General features: G+C 48.7%; 1 protein-coding gene across 3 annotated transcripts in view; it reads left to right on the top strand.

The window, feature by feature from the left end:
- The window catches only part of UBE3B (ubiquitin protein ligase E3B), a 21,758-nt gene extending 5,413 nt beyond the window's left edge, over nucleotides 1–16,345 (top strand). For 2 of the 3 annotated variants that reach the window (XM_063172864.1, XM_063172863.1), the window contains exons 11-28: nucleotides 606–726; nucleotides 1,320–1,497; nucleotides 1,778–1,947; nucleotides 2,731–2,898; nucleotides 3,636–3,807; nucleotides 4,377–4,495; nucleotides 5,105–5,219; nucleotides 5,568–5,667; nucleotides 6,103–6,222; nucleotides 6,526–6,702; nucleotides 6,790–6,900; nucleotides 7,650–7,787; nucleotides 7,907–7,972; nucleotides 9,493–9,551; nucleotides 12,051–12,233; nucleotides 12,669–12,780; nucleotides 13,073–13,165; nucleotides 13,774–16,345. In XM_063172864.1, the coding sequence (XP_063028934.1) occupies nucleotides 606–726; nucleotides 1,320–1,497; nucleotides 1,778–1,947; nucleotides 2,731–2,898; nucleotides 3,636–3,807; nucleotides 4,377–4,495; nucleotides 5,105–5,219; nucleotides 5,568–5,667; nucleotides 6,103–6,222; nucleotides 6,526–6,702; nucleotides 6,790–6,900; nucleotides 7,650–7,787; nucleotides 7,907–7,972; nucleotides 9,493–9,551; nucleotides 12,051–12,233; nucleotides 12,669–12,780; nucleotides 13,073–13,165; nucleotides 13,774–13,965 (2,394 nt within the window). In that variant the 3' untranslated portion in view covers nucleotides 13,966–16,345. Of the gene's footprint in view, nucleotides 1–605; nucleotides 727–1,319; nucleotides 1,498–1,777; nucleotides 1,948–2,730; nucleotides 2,899–3,635; nucleotides 3,808–4,376; nucleotides 4,496–5,104; nucleotides 5,220–5,567; nucleotides 5,668–6,102; nucleotides 6,223–6,525; nucleotides 6,703–6,789; nucleotides 6,901–7,649; nucleotides 7,788–7,906; nucleotides 7,973–9,492; nucleotides 9,552–11,886; nucleotides 11,947–12,050; nucleotides 12,234–12,668; nucleotides 12,781–13,072; nucleotides 13,166–13,773 lie in introns of all 3 variants that reach the window. The other variant, XM_063172865.1, reaches the window with a different exon arrangement.

Raw genomic sequence — 16,345 nt, 5'->3', positions numbered from 1 at the left:
TTTTACCAGCTCTTGGAACAGAGCTTTGCCATTTCTCTTTGCCAGAAATAGGAAAGCCTTACAAATACTCTGCATTTCTAATGGAGAAGTTATTAACACCAGTGGGATGATGGGCTGAACTGCCCTAAAATACCTAAATAAATAAATAAATAATGAAGGCATATATGACCCACAGCTTGAATTTTTCATGTCCTTGCTGTTCCTTTTCCATAACCACAGACAGAGCCAAAGCCAAAATCACCCTTTTGGGTGGCAGAGGCTCTGTGGGGGTGAAAAGTGTGCTGCCCACTAATCCAATTCAATCTGCTTGGTGCAGATTTTGTGCCAAACGGGCAAATGCTGTGTTCTTGCAGAGAACCAATGATCTTGCAGAACATTGCAAAGGTCTGGCTCCATCTCCATCATGACCTGTTCACCTGCCAGGGGTTTTATTTCCCAGCCCAACTCCGTGTCAAGCACTCTGTGGAGCAGAGTGTTTGACACTAAAGCAGCCTCAACTTGCTGCTTTATTTGTGAAGAGAAGCCAGTGCCAAGTGCTGCTGGCAGGTCAGGAGAGGGGCTGTGCTGCTCCCCAGCCTCAGTGGCCCCTCCATGCTGTGTTGCAGCGCCTGGCAGTGATGGAATCCCACGATCTCTTCCGCAAGTTCATCCTGTTCCTGAGCCGGGAGTCGCAGTGCCGGGACGTGTGCGTGTGCCTGGAGGGCAGTCACACCCTCTGCTTGCTGGGTGAGCACCTCCACCTCTTCTGCTGGGTTTGAAGAAGAGTTTTGAGTCAGATCTTCTTTTTTCGTGAGGCAAAGCTGCCTCCAACTCAGAATTTTGAACTGTTATTTTGGTAATTCGCTCTAAATAACAACTGAGGTGTGTTTTGGGATGTTACAGATGAGGTTTAAGACCTTTGCAAAGGGAAGAAGGGATTTGCTCTTGTATTCATGTCATGCATCATCTCTGCCAGCTTTTCACTTGGACTCTGAGCAAGTCTTGGAGTGTGGCAGACTTGGATGTCCCTCCCCTAAATGCTGTTACATATTTAAATTCACATTTCTGCAAAAGTAACAAGATTACAGGTTGGGACTCTGAGATAGCCGTGGGTTGTAGCTTCTAGTAGTTTGTAGAAGGTGTTGGTGGAAAGGTGGCCAAAGGGACATGTCACATCAAGGGTTGATGTGTGCTGGAAGTGGCTTCCTGCAGGGTGACCTCTGAGATCACTGCTGACACAAATCCTCTCCTGGGACTGGGAGAGGATTCACTTCACCTGTAACCCCTGTCCCACAGCATCTGTTCCTCCTTAAGCCTTGCTGTGCTGGTCCTTCCTCCAGGCAATCTGGTGTTCCTGGGCTCCCTGAATGACCAGGTGCTGGAGGAGGAGACAGCTCATTTTGTGGGGGTGCTCATCCAGATGCTCTCCTACTGCCAGAAGTACGTGTCCCAGAAGAAATCCAACCTCACCCACTGGCACCCTGTGCTGGGCTGGTTCTCACAGACTGTGGATTATGGGTGAGTAGGAAGGACCTCACTGAGCAAGATGATGAAGCCTCTCCTTTTATTTTTAATTTTTTTATATATTGCAAAGTGTTGTATGTTTTGAGATGAACAATGAGAATAATTTCTCAGCCATTTCAGGTTCTAGCTGCACAATAAACTGCAGCATTCCTGCACAGACTATTCCATGGGTGGGTGCATATTCCAGCTGGGATTATGAGCTAAATGGATCAGTATCACTGCCTGGTTTTATTCCAAGCTGCTTTCTGAGCTGTCCCCCTGCTCTGTCTTCCAGGCTGAACGAGTCCATGCCCCTGCTGACCAAGCAGCTGCAGCACCTCTGGGGGGTCCACATGATCCGGATCCTCTTCAGTGATGTGCTCAGCAAGAAACTGCTGGAAAATCAGGAGATAGCTCAGCTGCCAGCACAGCCAATCTCCCCTCAGAACAGCCTTCCTATGAAAAGTCAGTTCTGGAGGGTTTTGGGGTTTTTGTCTCTTTGTGTGTGTTTACATGGATCTCTCTCCCAAACTCGCAGGGCTTTGACTTTTCCACTTATGCCAAAAGCTTTGAATAATTACTTGCAGCAGCTGCTGCTGCTTAGGTGGAGATGTGATGCCTCCTATTTGTAATTCCTCCTTGGAATGCTTCTGTGACCTAGGGCAAGTCTCTTTCTTTAGTGCTAGAAAAATATTTGCTTATTTTAGCAGTTTCTTTTCAAAATGCTGAAGTGCTTTTGGCAAAACTTAAAACTTCCAAGGGAAGATGAGAGCTCAGCTTCCTATGTAGAAAGCAAGGTGAAGCTGATTTTGCACCTGTGAGGTGTGGTGGTCCTGCAGAAAAGGATTTGGGATAAGATAACTGTAAATCTGATATTTTCTGGCTGTTGTTCATAACACCGGGTCCTGTAGTCATTATTTGCTGCGGTCAGGACTGGGATCATGAATGGTTTGGGTTGGAAGGGCACTCACAGCTCATTCTTTTCTCCTTGTCCTGTAGATCATGTACAGAACTGTGGAATGGTGTGAATTAGATAGGATTTGGGGCCATGGGCAGGGACACCTTCCCCTGTCTCAGGCTGCTCCAAGCCCCATCCAACCTGGCTTTGGACACTTCAGGGATCCAGGAACAGCCGCACCTTCTTTGACCACCCTGTGCCTGGGCTTCCCCACCCTCACAGGGAAGGATTCCTTCCCAAAATCCCATCTAACCCTGCCTTCTGCCTTCCCCCTGTGTTTCTGCCCCCAGACCTGTTCAAGAGAGCTTTCCAGAAGTCGGCCTCAGTCCGGAACATCCTGAAGCCGGTGGGAGGGAAGCGCGTGGACTCTGCCGAGGTGCAGAAGGTTTGCAGCATCTGTGTCCTGTACCAAACCACCCTGACCACCCTCACCCAGATCCGCCTGCAGATCCTCACAGGTCAGGCCACCTCCCTGCTGCTCAAATCCTTTTTTTTTTTCCTTATTTCTGTTGATTTGTTGGGAGTTTTATCACTGCCAACAGGTTATTGACTGGCTGGGGAAGGCTTGTTCCATCCTGAATCATCCGTGGGATCAATAACATTCAGCACCACTTGATCAAGCACAAACTCTCAAGAATACAAATTAAAGCAAGTTTTCCTCTCATGAAACCTTGCTTACTCCCTCTCAATCTTCAGCCTGAGTCAGGTTTTTTGGGAAGCCTGGCAATATTAATCTTTCTGTGGCGGGAAATGAATGCTTTCACACATCTTGAGAACAAATTCTCTGTCTTGGGAAGGGGTGGAGGAGGAGAGCACTGTTTTGGTCTGGTGGGTAGTGCAGGGAGTGAGTCCAGAGCTTTGGGTGCTTTGTGGTGACCATGGGTGCAGCCCTGTTGTGTTCTCATCCCTAAGATGGATGTGGGATCACAGGAATTCATTATTTTCTAAAACTGCAAAAGAATTAGAGAGAAAAGGTTCAAGATGTGCAGGCAGAGCCTTACTAAAGGCTTGGGGGTTTTTTGTGCTTTCCTGCTGATTGTCCCTGTCCTGTTAGTGCAGACAGGCCTGGGAGCCAAATGGGATGCTCATGTTCCTCTTTGCTTTGCAAAAGGCTTTTTCAGCTTCAAGCTTCACCTCTCTGAGCTTTCACAAGCAGCAGAATGAGCTTTACTGGCTGCACTTTATATTTTCCTAGGTCTCACTTACCTGGATGACCTGCTGCCCAAATTGTGGGCTTTCATCTGTGAGCTGGGACCACAGGGAGGGCTAAAACTCTTTTTGGAGTGTTTGAACAACGACACAGAGGAATCCAAGAGGCTGCTGGCCATGTTGATGCTCTTCTGTGACTGCTCCCGTCACCTCATCACGTAGGTAGCTCATGGATGGGTGTCCCTGGATTTGTGACATGGAGCCGTTGTGTTCCTTCAGGTTCAAGAGAAACATTTAAGGTTTTTTCATGAAGATAAGTAGGCAGGGTAAAGCAACAAGCTTTTGGGATTGATTCCTGAAAAATAAAAGGCTTCAAAAGGACTTTTTTCCCTCAGCCATGTGCTGCTTGCAGCTGGTGACAAAACTGGGCAGGAGGGGGAAAAGAAACAACACAAAAGATGGGAAAGGAGGAAAATTGCCCTTGCTGGTCACTAGAGACAATTCTCTCCTCTTGAATGAGGCAAAAATTTTCTTGGGAATGGAAAAGGTCTTTTTAAGCCTGAAACACTGACTTTGCTTGTATCTCAGCCTCTCATACCATCTTCTGTTAGGATCTGCTATCAGTCAAAATCCATAAATAAGGTTTGGTTGTTTATGACTTTGGATCCTCATGGGTGTCAGTTGTCATAGAAATAAGAGCTGCTGCTAAAGGATAATGTGCCTTTATGAAAATTTCAACAGGGAATTATATTTACACTTGTGCATTTGCATTTGTTTGCTCTGACAGGATTCTGGATGACATCGAGGTCTACGAAGAGCAGATTTCATTCAAACTGGAAGAGCTGGTGACCATCTCCTCTTTCCTGAATTCCTTTGTGTTTAAGATGATCTGGGATGGAATTGTAGGTGAGTGCTTTTAGTAGATTGAGTTGATGTTACTCTTAGAACCACAAATGGCATTAATTTTGGAATTTGAAGCTTCTGCTAATTATTCCTTGGCACAAAAAGCACTTCAGTGTGGGAATATGTCCCAGTCTTTTGATGTCCAGATGCCACAATCATGCTTTGTGCCAAATCCAGAGCACTTCCCTATTTCCAGTAAGGATTTCTGTAACAGACATGATGGGCATGTTGGTTTTTGGCAGAGATGAGGTTTAGCAATGCTGAGCCATGTGTTGGACAAGAGCAGGGCAGTGCTGTGACCAGGCAGAGCAGCTTGCTTGGGTCTCTGTAGAATCTGCTGTGAACCTCTCTGCTGGTATAATTTGGGTAGAGCCTCAGCTCTCTGGTAATTAGCTGAGATAGTCCAGCTCTGATGTGAAATGAGATGGCTTTGATTAGCTCTGTTTAAAGAAGAGACCATCTCTCTTCCCAGAGGCACAACATCCTTCCCTCCAGAGGCCGTGCGGGCCAGGAAAACACCCCAGTGCTGTTTCTGTGGGGAGGATAATCAAGGTGTGGCTCCTGCTGCTGCCAGGGGTGCCTGGACTTTGCTGCCTTGTTCCTTTTGTGCAGAGAATGCCCGAGGAGAGACCCTGGAGCTGTTCCATTCTGTGCATGGCTGGCTCATGGTGCTGTACGAGCGGGATTGTCGCCGGCGCTTCGCTCCCGAGGATCACTGGCTGCGCAAGTGAGTGGCTCAGAGCAGGGATCCTGGGCAGCTCCAGGCTTGTCCCACTGCCCCACATCCTCTGGGGAGCCTGATTTGGGGTTCCTTATTGACATTCTGCCTGTGGGATCGAGGTGGAACTGCTGCCTGTGTTTGCAGTTAAGGGCGCCCCTCGTGTTGTGCTTTTCTCTGTGGTGGGAGGTTTAGGTGGTGCTTTGAAAACTGACTCAGCACCCAAGAGCTTGGGTGTCCCTGGACCCTTTCACCTTCTTAATGTGTACACTGAGCACTGCAGTCATCTTTGGAATCACTGCCTGTTCCCTCTCTCCCACACCTGGGATCTCTGAATCTCTGCCTTTCTTTGTCAAGGGACCTCAAACCCAGCGTGCTCTTCCAGGAGCTGGACAAGGACAAGAAACGAGCCCAGCTGCTCCTGCAGTACATCCCACATGTCATTCCCCACAAGAACGTGAGTGGGATGGGGGCAGAGGGTGGAGGCTGGGAATCAATAGCCTGGGTGGCCATTGGGGTGGGAGGGACACGTGTCTGGAGCATTTTGTGACATGGAGCTTTTTTTGAAATGCCAGCTGAATAAAAATCTTCTCCTTCATCCTCACCTTCCCCAATAGATTTCCTCTAAATATCTTGATTTCTGTCACTGAGAGAGAACTGATCTGTGTCCTCACCCCTTCCTAGTGCATTTCCTTCAAATGCATGGATCTGTGTTGAGACAGAGCTGATCTGTGTGTGCAGCTGCATGCAGTGAGTGGGTGACAGTGGCACCACTGGGAACAGCTGGGATCAGGACACCCAGCAGCCATTCTGTGTGTCAGGAGCTCCCAAATCCCTGCTGCCCTGCAGGATGAGGCTCCCCATGGATTGTTCATTTGTTTTCTTTTTGCAGAGGGTGCTGCTCTTCCGGAACATGGTGACCAAGGAGAAGGAGAAGCTGGGGCTGGTGGAGACGAGCTCGGCGTCCCCTCACGTCACCCACATCACCATCCGCCGCTCCCGCATGCTCGAGGTGAGGGGTGTGAGCCAGCCCACAGGGCCTGGCCTGACAAAAACAGGACAGGGAGGTGTGATTTTACCTTCTCTGTGGCTGCTGAGGGACCCACTCCCAGAACTGACATCCCAGGAGAATGCTGGATTCTTGTTCAGCTCAGGCTGCTGCAAACCTGGAATTTTGACTTGGAAAATGCTAAGTTTTTGAGCTCAAGACACATGACAAATACAGATTTCTTTGGTGGGCCTGTGTGCTGTCCCTGCTGCATCTCTGGGTGAGTGTTTCATGTGGATTGTCCTCTGGATTTTCTGCTCTGTGTAGGATGGGTACGAACAGCTCCGGCAGCTTTCCCAGAACGCCATGAAAGGAGTGATCAGGGTGAAGTTTGTCAATGACCTGGGGGTTGATGAGGCTGGTATTGATCAAGATGGAGTCTTCAAAGAGTTCCTGGAAGAGATCATTAAAAAGGTGTTTGACCCTGCACTGAACCTGTTCAAGGTAGGACGCAGGTGCCACCTGAGGTGACCTGGTGCAGGCAAAGCCATTCTGCCTCACTGGGCTCTTATCTCTTATCTCTTTGTGCAGACCACCAGTGGTGATGAGAGGCTGTATCCATCCCCAACATCCTACATCCATGAGAACTACCTGCAGCTTTTTGAGTTTGTGGGGAAGATGCTTGGGAAGGCTGTGTACGAGGTGAGCCAGGAGCACCAGGTTGGGGTCTTGTCAGTGATGGTGCCTTTGAGGGCACCTGTCCTGCTTGGGGGGGTTTTCTTGAGGAGTGGAGTTTGGAAAAATGGCTTGGATAAAGATCCTCTTAGTGGAACAGGCTGGAATTTCTTTAGGCATGTATTAAAAATAATTTTGGAGGTAAAACCTGGGTCATGCATGATTGTTCCTCATGGTGCTGGGATACCAGCCTGATTTTTTGGTGTTCCACCTTACAAACATCCATTTGTGGGTACCTCAAAGGGACATGAGGCAAAAAGGAGGATGAAGGAACAGAATGACTCTGATAGAATGATTTGGGTTGAAAGGGACACCTTGCACTATCCCAGGTTGCTCCAAGCTCTGTCCAGCCTGGCCTTGGGCACTTCCAGGGATCCAGGGGCAGCCACAGCTTCTCTGAGCACCCTGAGCCAGGGCCTCACTTCCCTCACAGGGAAGGATTTTTCCATGCATCTCACTAAATTTCCCCTGTTTCACTTCAAACCATGTAATGCAGTTCTTTTAAAGAGCACATGGAGTTCCCCAAGTGCCTTTTTGCACCTGCCTTACTAATTAATGGATTTTAAGAGGATGTGGGGCTTGTAGCTGATTTTGGTGCCTTGCAAAGTGCTCCTTGCACTTGTTCCACACCACAAGATCTGCCTTGCAGGTAACCAAAGCTGCCACAGCCACAAGTGTGTGGCAGGACCTTACCTGTGCATTCTTCTTTTCCACAGGGAATAGTTGTGGATGTGCCATTTGCTTCCTTCTTTTTGAGTCAGCTCCTTGGACACCACCACAGTGTCTTCTACAGCTCCGTGGATGAACTGCCCTCCTTGGACTCAGAGTTCTATAAAAATCTCACCTCAATTAAGGTTGGAGCAAGAATTTTCCTGTCATTCACCTCCCTTTTTGCTGCCTGTTGTTAAAACCTGGGAGTGGTGGTTCTGCTGCTGAACCCTGACATTTTTCCCTTTTTTTTTCCCTTCTCCAGCGTTATGATGGTGATATCAGTGACCTGGGCTTGACACTGTCCTATGATGAAGATGTGATGGGTCAGGTAGGTTTTTATTCAGTGATTTTTTGGACCTTACCTCTGTTTTGTCCTCTCAGCTTCTCTGAACTCAGCCATGGAATTCAGTATTTACCTGTGGGCAGAAAAGAGCTTTTCCACAAGAAGAGGTTCCCCTCTGACCCTTAATTTTTCTGCTTCCAGGGTTGAAAAGTGTTTAATGCTTCCCCTGCATAACTGGTGTTCCCTTCTTAAAAGAAGAGCTTGTGAATAGGGATAAATTCCTTTTTTCCCATCTATCAGGAAAACTCCCAAGTGTGTCAGGAGGTCTCTTGGCCTAGAGAATGAAAAGCTGTTTGGCAAATCCCTTAGGAAGACTTGGAGGTACTTGGTTGCACTAGAGCCCTGTGAAGCTGTGTGTGCAGAGCTGGAAAATCTGGAGAGAGATAAGATAAAAATGCTTTTTGTGCTGCAAATTCCATGGGGAGCCATGGAGGACACCTGCTGCTGCCTCAGGATTGCTGAGGTTTCAGCTTGGAGGGTTCTTCCATGTGAAAAATGAAGGTAGGAGCAGGATGTGGAGCCCAGCAATGAGATACTGCGGGCTGGGGTCAAAAATAATCCCAGTTATTATAAAATAAAATATATAACATGTATAAAATATATAAAAATATTATATTTATATATATATATAAAATATATATATGTGAACTATATAATCTATCTAATATGTGTCTAATATATATCTAATATTTATAAAAAATATATATAATATATATATAAAATATATGTGTATAAAATATATATAAAATATATATTTTATATATAAAAATATATATAAAATATATATAAAATATATAAAAAATATATATAAAATATATAGAATAGCTGTTTCCCCAGTGCTTTGGTGGTGCTGAAGGAGCCAGGTGGGGTCACCCTGACTGGACTCTGTGTCCCTGCAGCCACAGCCATGTCACAGCTGAGCTCATTCCCTGGGCTAGCTTCAGTCTGACCTTGGAATTCACCTGGAGCTGAGGCCTCTGTAAAGTGGGAATGAGGAGTGGGGACTCTGCAGGCAGCACCTGGAGGGTCCTGCCCTGAGCTGGAGGAGATCAGCAGGCACTGGGAGATCCCTCCTGGCTCTGCCTTCCTGCCCGCAGTGCCCAGAGCCCCTGCATGAGACACAGCCAACTTTGGGCTGTGCTGCTGTCAGGCTGAGCTCTCTGAGCTTGCTCAGCCTCTGGATTCTGGGATTGTGACAGTCCCCCAGGGCTCCTGGAATTGATTTGTGTGTGGTTCAGCAGTGATGGATCAGGCTGCAGAGGAGGCTTCCTTGGAGAAGGGCTGGCTGCACTGGTGGGAGAGCTGCAGTTCCTACTGTTCAATTACTCTGTTAATAGTTAAGTGAAACTTGGTTCAAGGCAGAAGCAGGATTATTACTTAAATTTTAAATCATGCTGTTTTATTGTAAAAATAAATGTTTTATGGGGAGGTAACAGCTTAGCATGGCATTTCCTTCCATTGTGGTTCCAGGCAATAATTAGCAATCCAATCATTTCTTCCCTCAGCTGGTTTGCCATGAACTTGTTCCTGGAGGGAAGACCATTCCTGTTACCAATGAAAATAAGTAAGTACAGCAATTAGATTTTTAAGGTCACCACTGCACAATACTTTATTCTGGTTCCTTGGGCTTGCATCTGGAATGAATTGAGATAGATTGGAGCAGAAGGAGCACATAAATATCTTAATAGAATTTGCTGGTTACAGTTCATCGGCAGAAATTGTATTAAATTTGATTTGCAAAATAAAAATTGACAATTTGCTTCTTGAAACAGCACTTCTGAGGTCAAAGGCACCCAGTCAGGGAGATTTTGCAGGATTTAATGATGGTGATGGATACAGACAGATGGATTCAAAGCAATTCAGGCACACAGTCGTGAACACAGAGGGCACAGATGCTCAAAGACACCTTGGAGCAGACAGATCTCCTCAGAATGATAACATGTGGCAGTTGTATAAAGCACCGTGTTCCGAGCAGACAGTGCTGAATTCAAATGTACTCGACAGTCGTTCTTTAGAGCCAGGAAATCAGAGGAGACACCGAGCCCCGGGGCTGTTTTCACAGATAACCGGCTTTTAGATCGTTATCAGAAATGTCAACTCCGGAGCCTGAAAACCAACCCCACCTTTTTGTTCCTTTTTTTTTTTTTTTTCTTTCCCTATCCCCTTCAGTGCTCATAAAAGCAGAATGAAATATCTATTAAGCAAATGTGTGTTTGAACTGGTGATCTGGGGGTTGTTATCTTTTCACTGACAAATGGAAGCTGGATCCCACCTGGATCTGTGCTTTGCAGTCTGATGTTTCCAGGCTTTTCTCTTCTCCAGCTCTGGCCAGGGAGTTTGCATTTGAAAGGATTTTCCTCTGGCTTGTCACAAGTCAGCTCAGGGGAAAAAAAGTTGAAAGTCCTGGATGCTGCTCTAGTAATTTATAGCAGAAATTTGAAGCTTTTGCACCCAAAATTGTGAGTTGGGAGGGAAAAGAAGTGTTGGGAATGGCAGCAATCTGGAAACAGCTCTGCCTGGGGATGCTGGGGTGACCTTGCCAAAAACCCAGGCAGTGGAATTGAGGTGGGGTCTGTTTGGGAGCTGCAGAAGAAGAATCAGCAGGTTCAGGTGTTTTGCATGGAGGTGAGAAGAGCAAGAGCCTCTCTCTAACAAAAAGTTCACCTTTCCCACATGCTGCAGGAAGGTGGGAATCTGCTGCATGGTTTTGCTGTGGTGTTTCTCCAGCCATGGGGCAGCAGAGCCCAGTGAGCTGTTGGTGAGAGCTAAAGGAGAGCTGAGCTGTTCAAGGGACTGGGAGCTGTGTCCAGCCAAGGTTGATCAAGGAGTTATTAAAGCCAATTAGTCCCTGAGCTGGGCAGGAGCTCTGAGAAATGAGCAGAGTCCCAGAGGAGGGGAAAGAGGCAGAAAAACATCTTCATCTGCTGAAATAACAAGCAGGGCCTGGAGGGGGAAGTACAACCCTGTCCAGGCTGTCCCAGTCCTTTTGGGGCTGGAGAAGCACTTCAGGGTCAGTTCAGTGCTGGGTGTCTCTGTCACCTCCATATCCTCCGTGGCACCTGCCTGTCCCACAGAGTGAAAAAGGCCAATCACTTGTTTTTTTTAAATTTTAAAAGTTTAATGATAATAAAATGGTTATAAAAATAGCTATATAATTAGAGTAATAATAGTTTGGACAATTTGGATTAGGACAATTTGGATTAGGACAATATGAGACAATAAAAACAAAGAGTTATGGATGCCCAGGTACCTTTTTCTGGGTAAAATAAGCCTGAAAAAGGACCCACATTAACAGAGGATTAACCCTTAAAAACAACAGCCTGTTGCATATTCATACATCTCATACATGATGCATAAATTCCATTCAAAGACAGGATTCTGTCTGGTCAGTGTCAGCTTCTTCCTCTGAATCCTAACAGCATCTTTATGGCTGAGCAAGGTGGGAAGAAGTTCATTTCTTGTGATAATGGAGCAATAAATTCTCTTTTTCTGAAAGATTTGGGTGTCCTGTGGCTGCTATCTCACTGTGACTCCTCTCTTTAAAAAAAGTATCTTACATAGCACAGTTTCTATTTTAACATTTTGTTACAACCTAAAACTATATTTAAAACTATAATTACAACACTACTAAAAAAAAAGTTATGCAGCATAACTTTCTAACATAACACATATAATATTCATTTTAACATTTGCAAAAAGCCAGTCATAAAACACTCATTTTTCACAGGCAGGATCAGCTACATCAGTTACCCAGGATCTGGGTGGCTCATTTCTGGATGCACACCCAGATCAAGAGCCAGACCTCTGCTCTCATGGACAGCTTCAGGGCCATCATCAAACCCGAGTGGATCCTCATATTCTCCAGAACCAATAATAAAATTTGCATTTTTCACACCCAGGATCAGCTACATCCACCTGATGGCTCATTTCCAGATGCACACCCAGATCAAGAGCCAGACCTCTGCTCTCATGGACAGCTTCAGGGCCATCATCAAACCCGAGTGGATCCTCATATTCTCCAGAACCAATAATAAAATTTGCATTTTTCATTTTTCACACCCAGGATCAGCTACATCCACCTGATGGCTCATTTCCGGATGCACACTCAGATCAAGAGCCAGACCTCTGCCCTCATTGGTGGCTTCAGGGCCATCATCAAGCCCGAGTGGATCCGCATGTTCTCCGCGCCCGAGCTGCAGCGCCTCATCTCCGGGGACAACGCCGAGATCGACCTCGAGGACCTGAAGTAAGTGACAGCTGGGGCTGCTGGGCTCCCCTCATCTGGCCTGGGAGCTGAGCTTTTCCTTTGCAGAGCTCCTGGGAGGTGGAAGGACACCAACTTTACCATAACTTCTGCTGCTTCTACTTGGAACAGAAGGAGCAGGCAGGAGCAGCTTTGGAATGTGTTCCTTAAAGCTAATTTGGGATGGGTCATTTCTTCCATTGGTTCATGGGAGCAGAATTCCTGTCTGCTTTTCCCTTTCCTCTGATCAAGTGCCCAGAAAGTGCTGGGGGCTCAGTATCAGCAGTGACCCCTGACCCATGGCAGGTGTTGGAGCAACCTGGAATTATGGGGTGCAACAAGATGAGCTTTAATGTCCCTTCCAAACCACCCCACCCTTCCAGCACTTGTGCCCCTCCTGCTGCAGTGGCAGGCCTGTCAGAGCCTTTCCCTCCCCAGGAAACACACAGTGTACTACGGGGGCTTCCATGGCAGTCACCGTGTCATCATCTGGCTCTGGGACATCCTGGCCAACGACTTCAGCCCTGAGGAGAGAGCCATGTTCCTCAAGGTGAGTGAGGAGCCATGCCTGCCCAGCTGGGACCTGGGGTGGTGGGGCCAGGGCTGTTCTCCAGTTAGCTGGGTGCTCTCTGAAGGGGCGCCAGAATTCCTGACACCTGGAAGTCCCCAGCAGAGCTCTGTGGATGCTGTGGTGTCACCATGAGTGTCCCTGCAGAGGTGGCCCTTCCCAAAGGCTGTCAGACACACACACTGGGGCGTGCTCAGTGCCAGTCCCAGCAGTGCTGGGACTGTGTCACTGTGTGGCTGTTGTGTTCCCATCATCACCATGTGGCACTTTGCAGTTTGTCACCAGCTGCTCCAGACCTCCACTTCTGGGCTTTGCCTACCTCAAGCCTCCTTTCTCCATCCGCTGTGTGGAAGTGTCTGATGACCAGGTAGGCATCCTGCTCTCAAGGCTTGGGAATTCCCTGCCCAGCTTCCTCCCCTCCATCTGACCTGGAAACCCTTAACATGGGAAGATGAGGTGTTAGGATTAGATACCAGGGAGAAATTATTCCCTGTGTGGCTGGTGAGGCTCTGGCAAGGGTGCTCAGAGGAGCTGTGGCTGCCCCATCCCTGAAGGGGTCCCAAGCCAGGCTGGATGGGACTTGGAGCAACCTGGGATAGTGGAAGGTGTCCCTGCCCATGGCAAGGGGATGAGTTTTAAGGTCCCTTCCAACCCAAACTGTTCTGGGATTCTGAGAACAGCCCTTACCCCAATAGGATGCTCATGGCTGCCCACACACAGAGCAGCTCCAGACTCTTCCTGCCTGGATTCCCTGGGTTCCTCCAGGGCTGTGTTTGGGATCTCTGTGTCCCACCTCTGTCCCTGCACACCCTGCCCGTGTCAGCCATTGAGTTACCAGCAAAGCTCCTTGGAGAGGGGTGGAAAACTGAGCTTTGGGCTTTGACTCTCCCTATTCCCAGTGCCAGATTTTGTGCTGGCACCTCTGCCCCGTGCCAAGAGCCCGGAGAGGGAGGTGACAGCTGTGTGCCCTTGCAGGACACGGGGGACACCCTGGGCAGCGTTTTGCGCGGCTTCTTCACCATCCGCAAGAAGGAGCCGGGCGGGCGCCTCCCCACCTCCTCCACGTGCTTCAACCTCCTCAAGCTCCCCAACTACAGCAAGAAGAGCATCCTGAGGGAGAAGCTGCGCTACGCCATCAGCATGAACACCGGCTTCGAGCTGTCCTAGGCACGGCCTGGGCTCGGGATGGGGCTTGGAGCTGCTGCAGGAAGGGGGAGCCCTTCCCACACGGAGCCCGGAGCAGCTCGGCGGGAGCTGGCTGCTCGCTGGAGGCCTGGAGAGGCACTGGAGGTTCACAGGGATCCAGGGAAGAGCTGCTGGGCTCAGGGCTGGTTTTTCTTAGGCACGGCTCCAGGCTGGAGGAGGGGATGGGCCTGACTTTAAGCCCTTCACTTGACACCCACGGAAATCGTCCTTAAAAGCAAACCCCGGGGGGGAGCATGGAAGGAACGCTCCAAGTGCCACCCAGATCAGTGACAGTGACACCCCCAGCAGGCTGGGCATGGCAGTGCTGCTTTTTCCTTCCCCAGGAGCTGAGCTGGGCTGGCTGGAAGTGAGTCTGGGAAGCTGCACAAAGGCAGAGGGATGGCAGAGCTCGTGAGGAGATGGCAGCGTTGAAAGTGCCTGGATGGACACTGCTCTCTCGGGACAGAGGGATTTCAGGTGTCCCAGCCCCTGCAGGGTCTTAGGTGTGTCTTGGAGAAGGAATGACAGGGAAGCAGCAGCTTCAGCAGGAGCAGATGGACCCTGTGGCTCTCAGGAAGGCTTTGGAATGCTGGAGGTTAAGGGCTGGAGCAGCAGGAGGGGGCTCAGCCAGCTGTGCCTCTGCCAGGCTCCTGCCAGACCCAGCCTTGGGACAGGAAGAGTCATGTCTCAATTTCTCAGGAGCAGGAAAGGTTTCATTTTCCTTGGTTTCCAGAGGACAGGAGCTGGCACACACTCTGGCTCCCCAGCACAGGTGGGGCAGGTTCCTCTCTGGAACCAGGGAATGTGTCAAATCCTCTGGAAACCTCCACTGGCAGAATCCCTCTGGGATGGAAGTTTCCCTTTGCTTGCAGGCTCTTTCTTAGAGAGTTGTTTGGACCCAGGGCAGGCTCTCTGTGCGATGGCCACATTTTCTTTGTTGCCAAACTCTTTATTTCGGTCGCTTTGTCTCTTTCTGGCCTTATTTCTGTCAGTTGGTGTTTGCCTGGAGCAGGCAGCTTTTGCAGGGGGTGACTTGGGGAGGTGTGGATCCTTCCTGCAGTTTCTGAGACACTCAAAGTGTCTCTGCAGCTTCCCATCTTTGGTCCCTTGAGTCCTGCCCTGGCCCAGGCTGGAGAGAGGAGGGACTGGGCTGCTGCTGGGCTGTCCTGGCCCTGCTGTGATTCTGGTACAGAGCAGAGCCATGGCATTGCCCTTTTGGGGACAGGGTTAAAAGGCAGTCACCTCCTCCCCTTCACCTCAAAGCTCCTGCACAGGCTGCTGGCTTCTGCCCAGGGTTTTCTCTCCCTCCTTCCCTCCCTGTGGCACTGGGGATCCTCATTCCCCTCCCTGGCCATATCCCACCTCTCCTGCCCTGCCTGGTCCATCCAACAGGATTCCTGTGCCTAGGTGAGCTCAGCAGAGCACAGATCTCCACACCCTGGGCTCTGGAAGATCCCCTTAACTACAATATTTCACAAGATTTCACAAGATTTCTTTCCAAGGGGTTGGGAAACCCTCGGCACCGGGCAGTGAGATGGCCTTGGCTTCATCCTCCTCCTGTCGTGCTTCAGATGGATTTCAGAGAAATAACCCTTTTTTTAGAGCCAATGCCTGGAAATGCATCTGGAAAGCAATGTCAGGATCCTTCTTCTCTGTCAAATCAGTGAGATTAAACAGGAGTGATGGGAAGTGTTGGTGCAGACAGGAATGTCTGCATCCAGAGGGTTCAGGACACTGGGCTGTGAGTCACAGAAATTAAAGATGATAGTAAATTTCTTTTTTTTTTTTTTATACATAGAACATTTTGGCATTAACCAGTTGGTGACTGCGTAGTTGGGAGGTTTAGGCACTGCCTTGGACCTCTCAGAGTTTAAATATCACCCCAAAATCTCCTTTTTCCTTCTAGGAAGTGCAGTGTGTCTGACTAGAGCACAATGAGTATTCAGTGAAATGAGCTGTTGAACACTGAGATCAAATCCTTGCTCCCCTTTTCCCTTTGTTCCTCAGGAGTACAATTCCTAGAAAAAAAAATAATCTAACTGCAGATTTAGCTTGTTCCCTCCAAACCTGGAGATGTTGCACTACAGACACTGCTCCTGTGCTGGAGCTGGTGTGAAAAATGTGAGAAATGTCTGGGGAATTCCCAGTGCAGGATGCAGGCAAGGATTGCTGTGGAGGGGATGATTCCTGTGTCCCAGGGAGTCTGTGTCAGTCCCTGCCTGCTCTGTGGATCCTGCCCACGGATGGTTTTGCCACAGGAGATTCCCAAGGATCTTTTCTATCCAAGAGTTGCTGTTGTGGAGATCTTGGTTCCATCCCTGTGTGTCTGAGCTGCAGAGAAAATAAAGCTGGGATGAGTTCA

Source organism: Melospiza melodia, chromosome 20 (assembly GCF_035770615.1).
Source record: "Melospiza melodia melodia isolate bMelMel2 chromosome 20, bMelMel2.pri, whole genome shotgun sequence".
NCBI classification, from domain to species: Eukaryota; Metazoa; Chordata; class Aves; order Passeriformes; family Passerellidae; genus Melospiza; species Melospiza melodia.
Note: the sequence above shows the minus strand (reverse complement) of the source record. Positions and strands in the feature narration are given on the sequence as shown.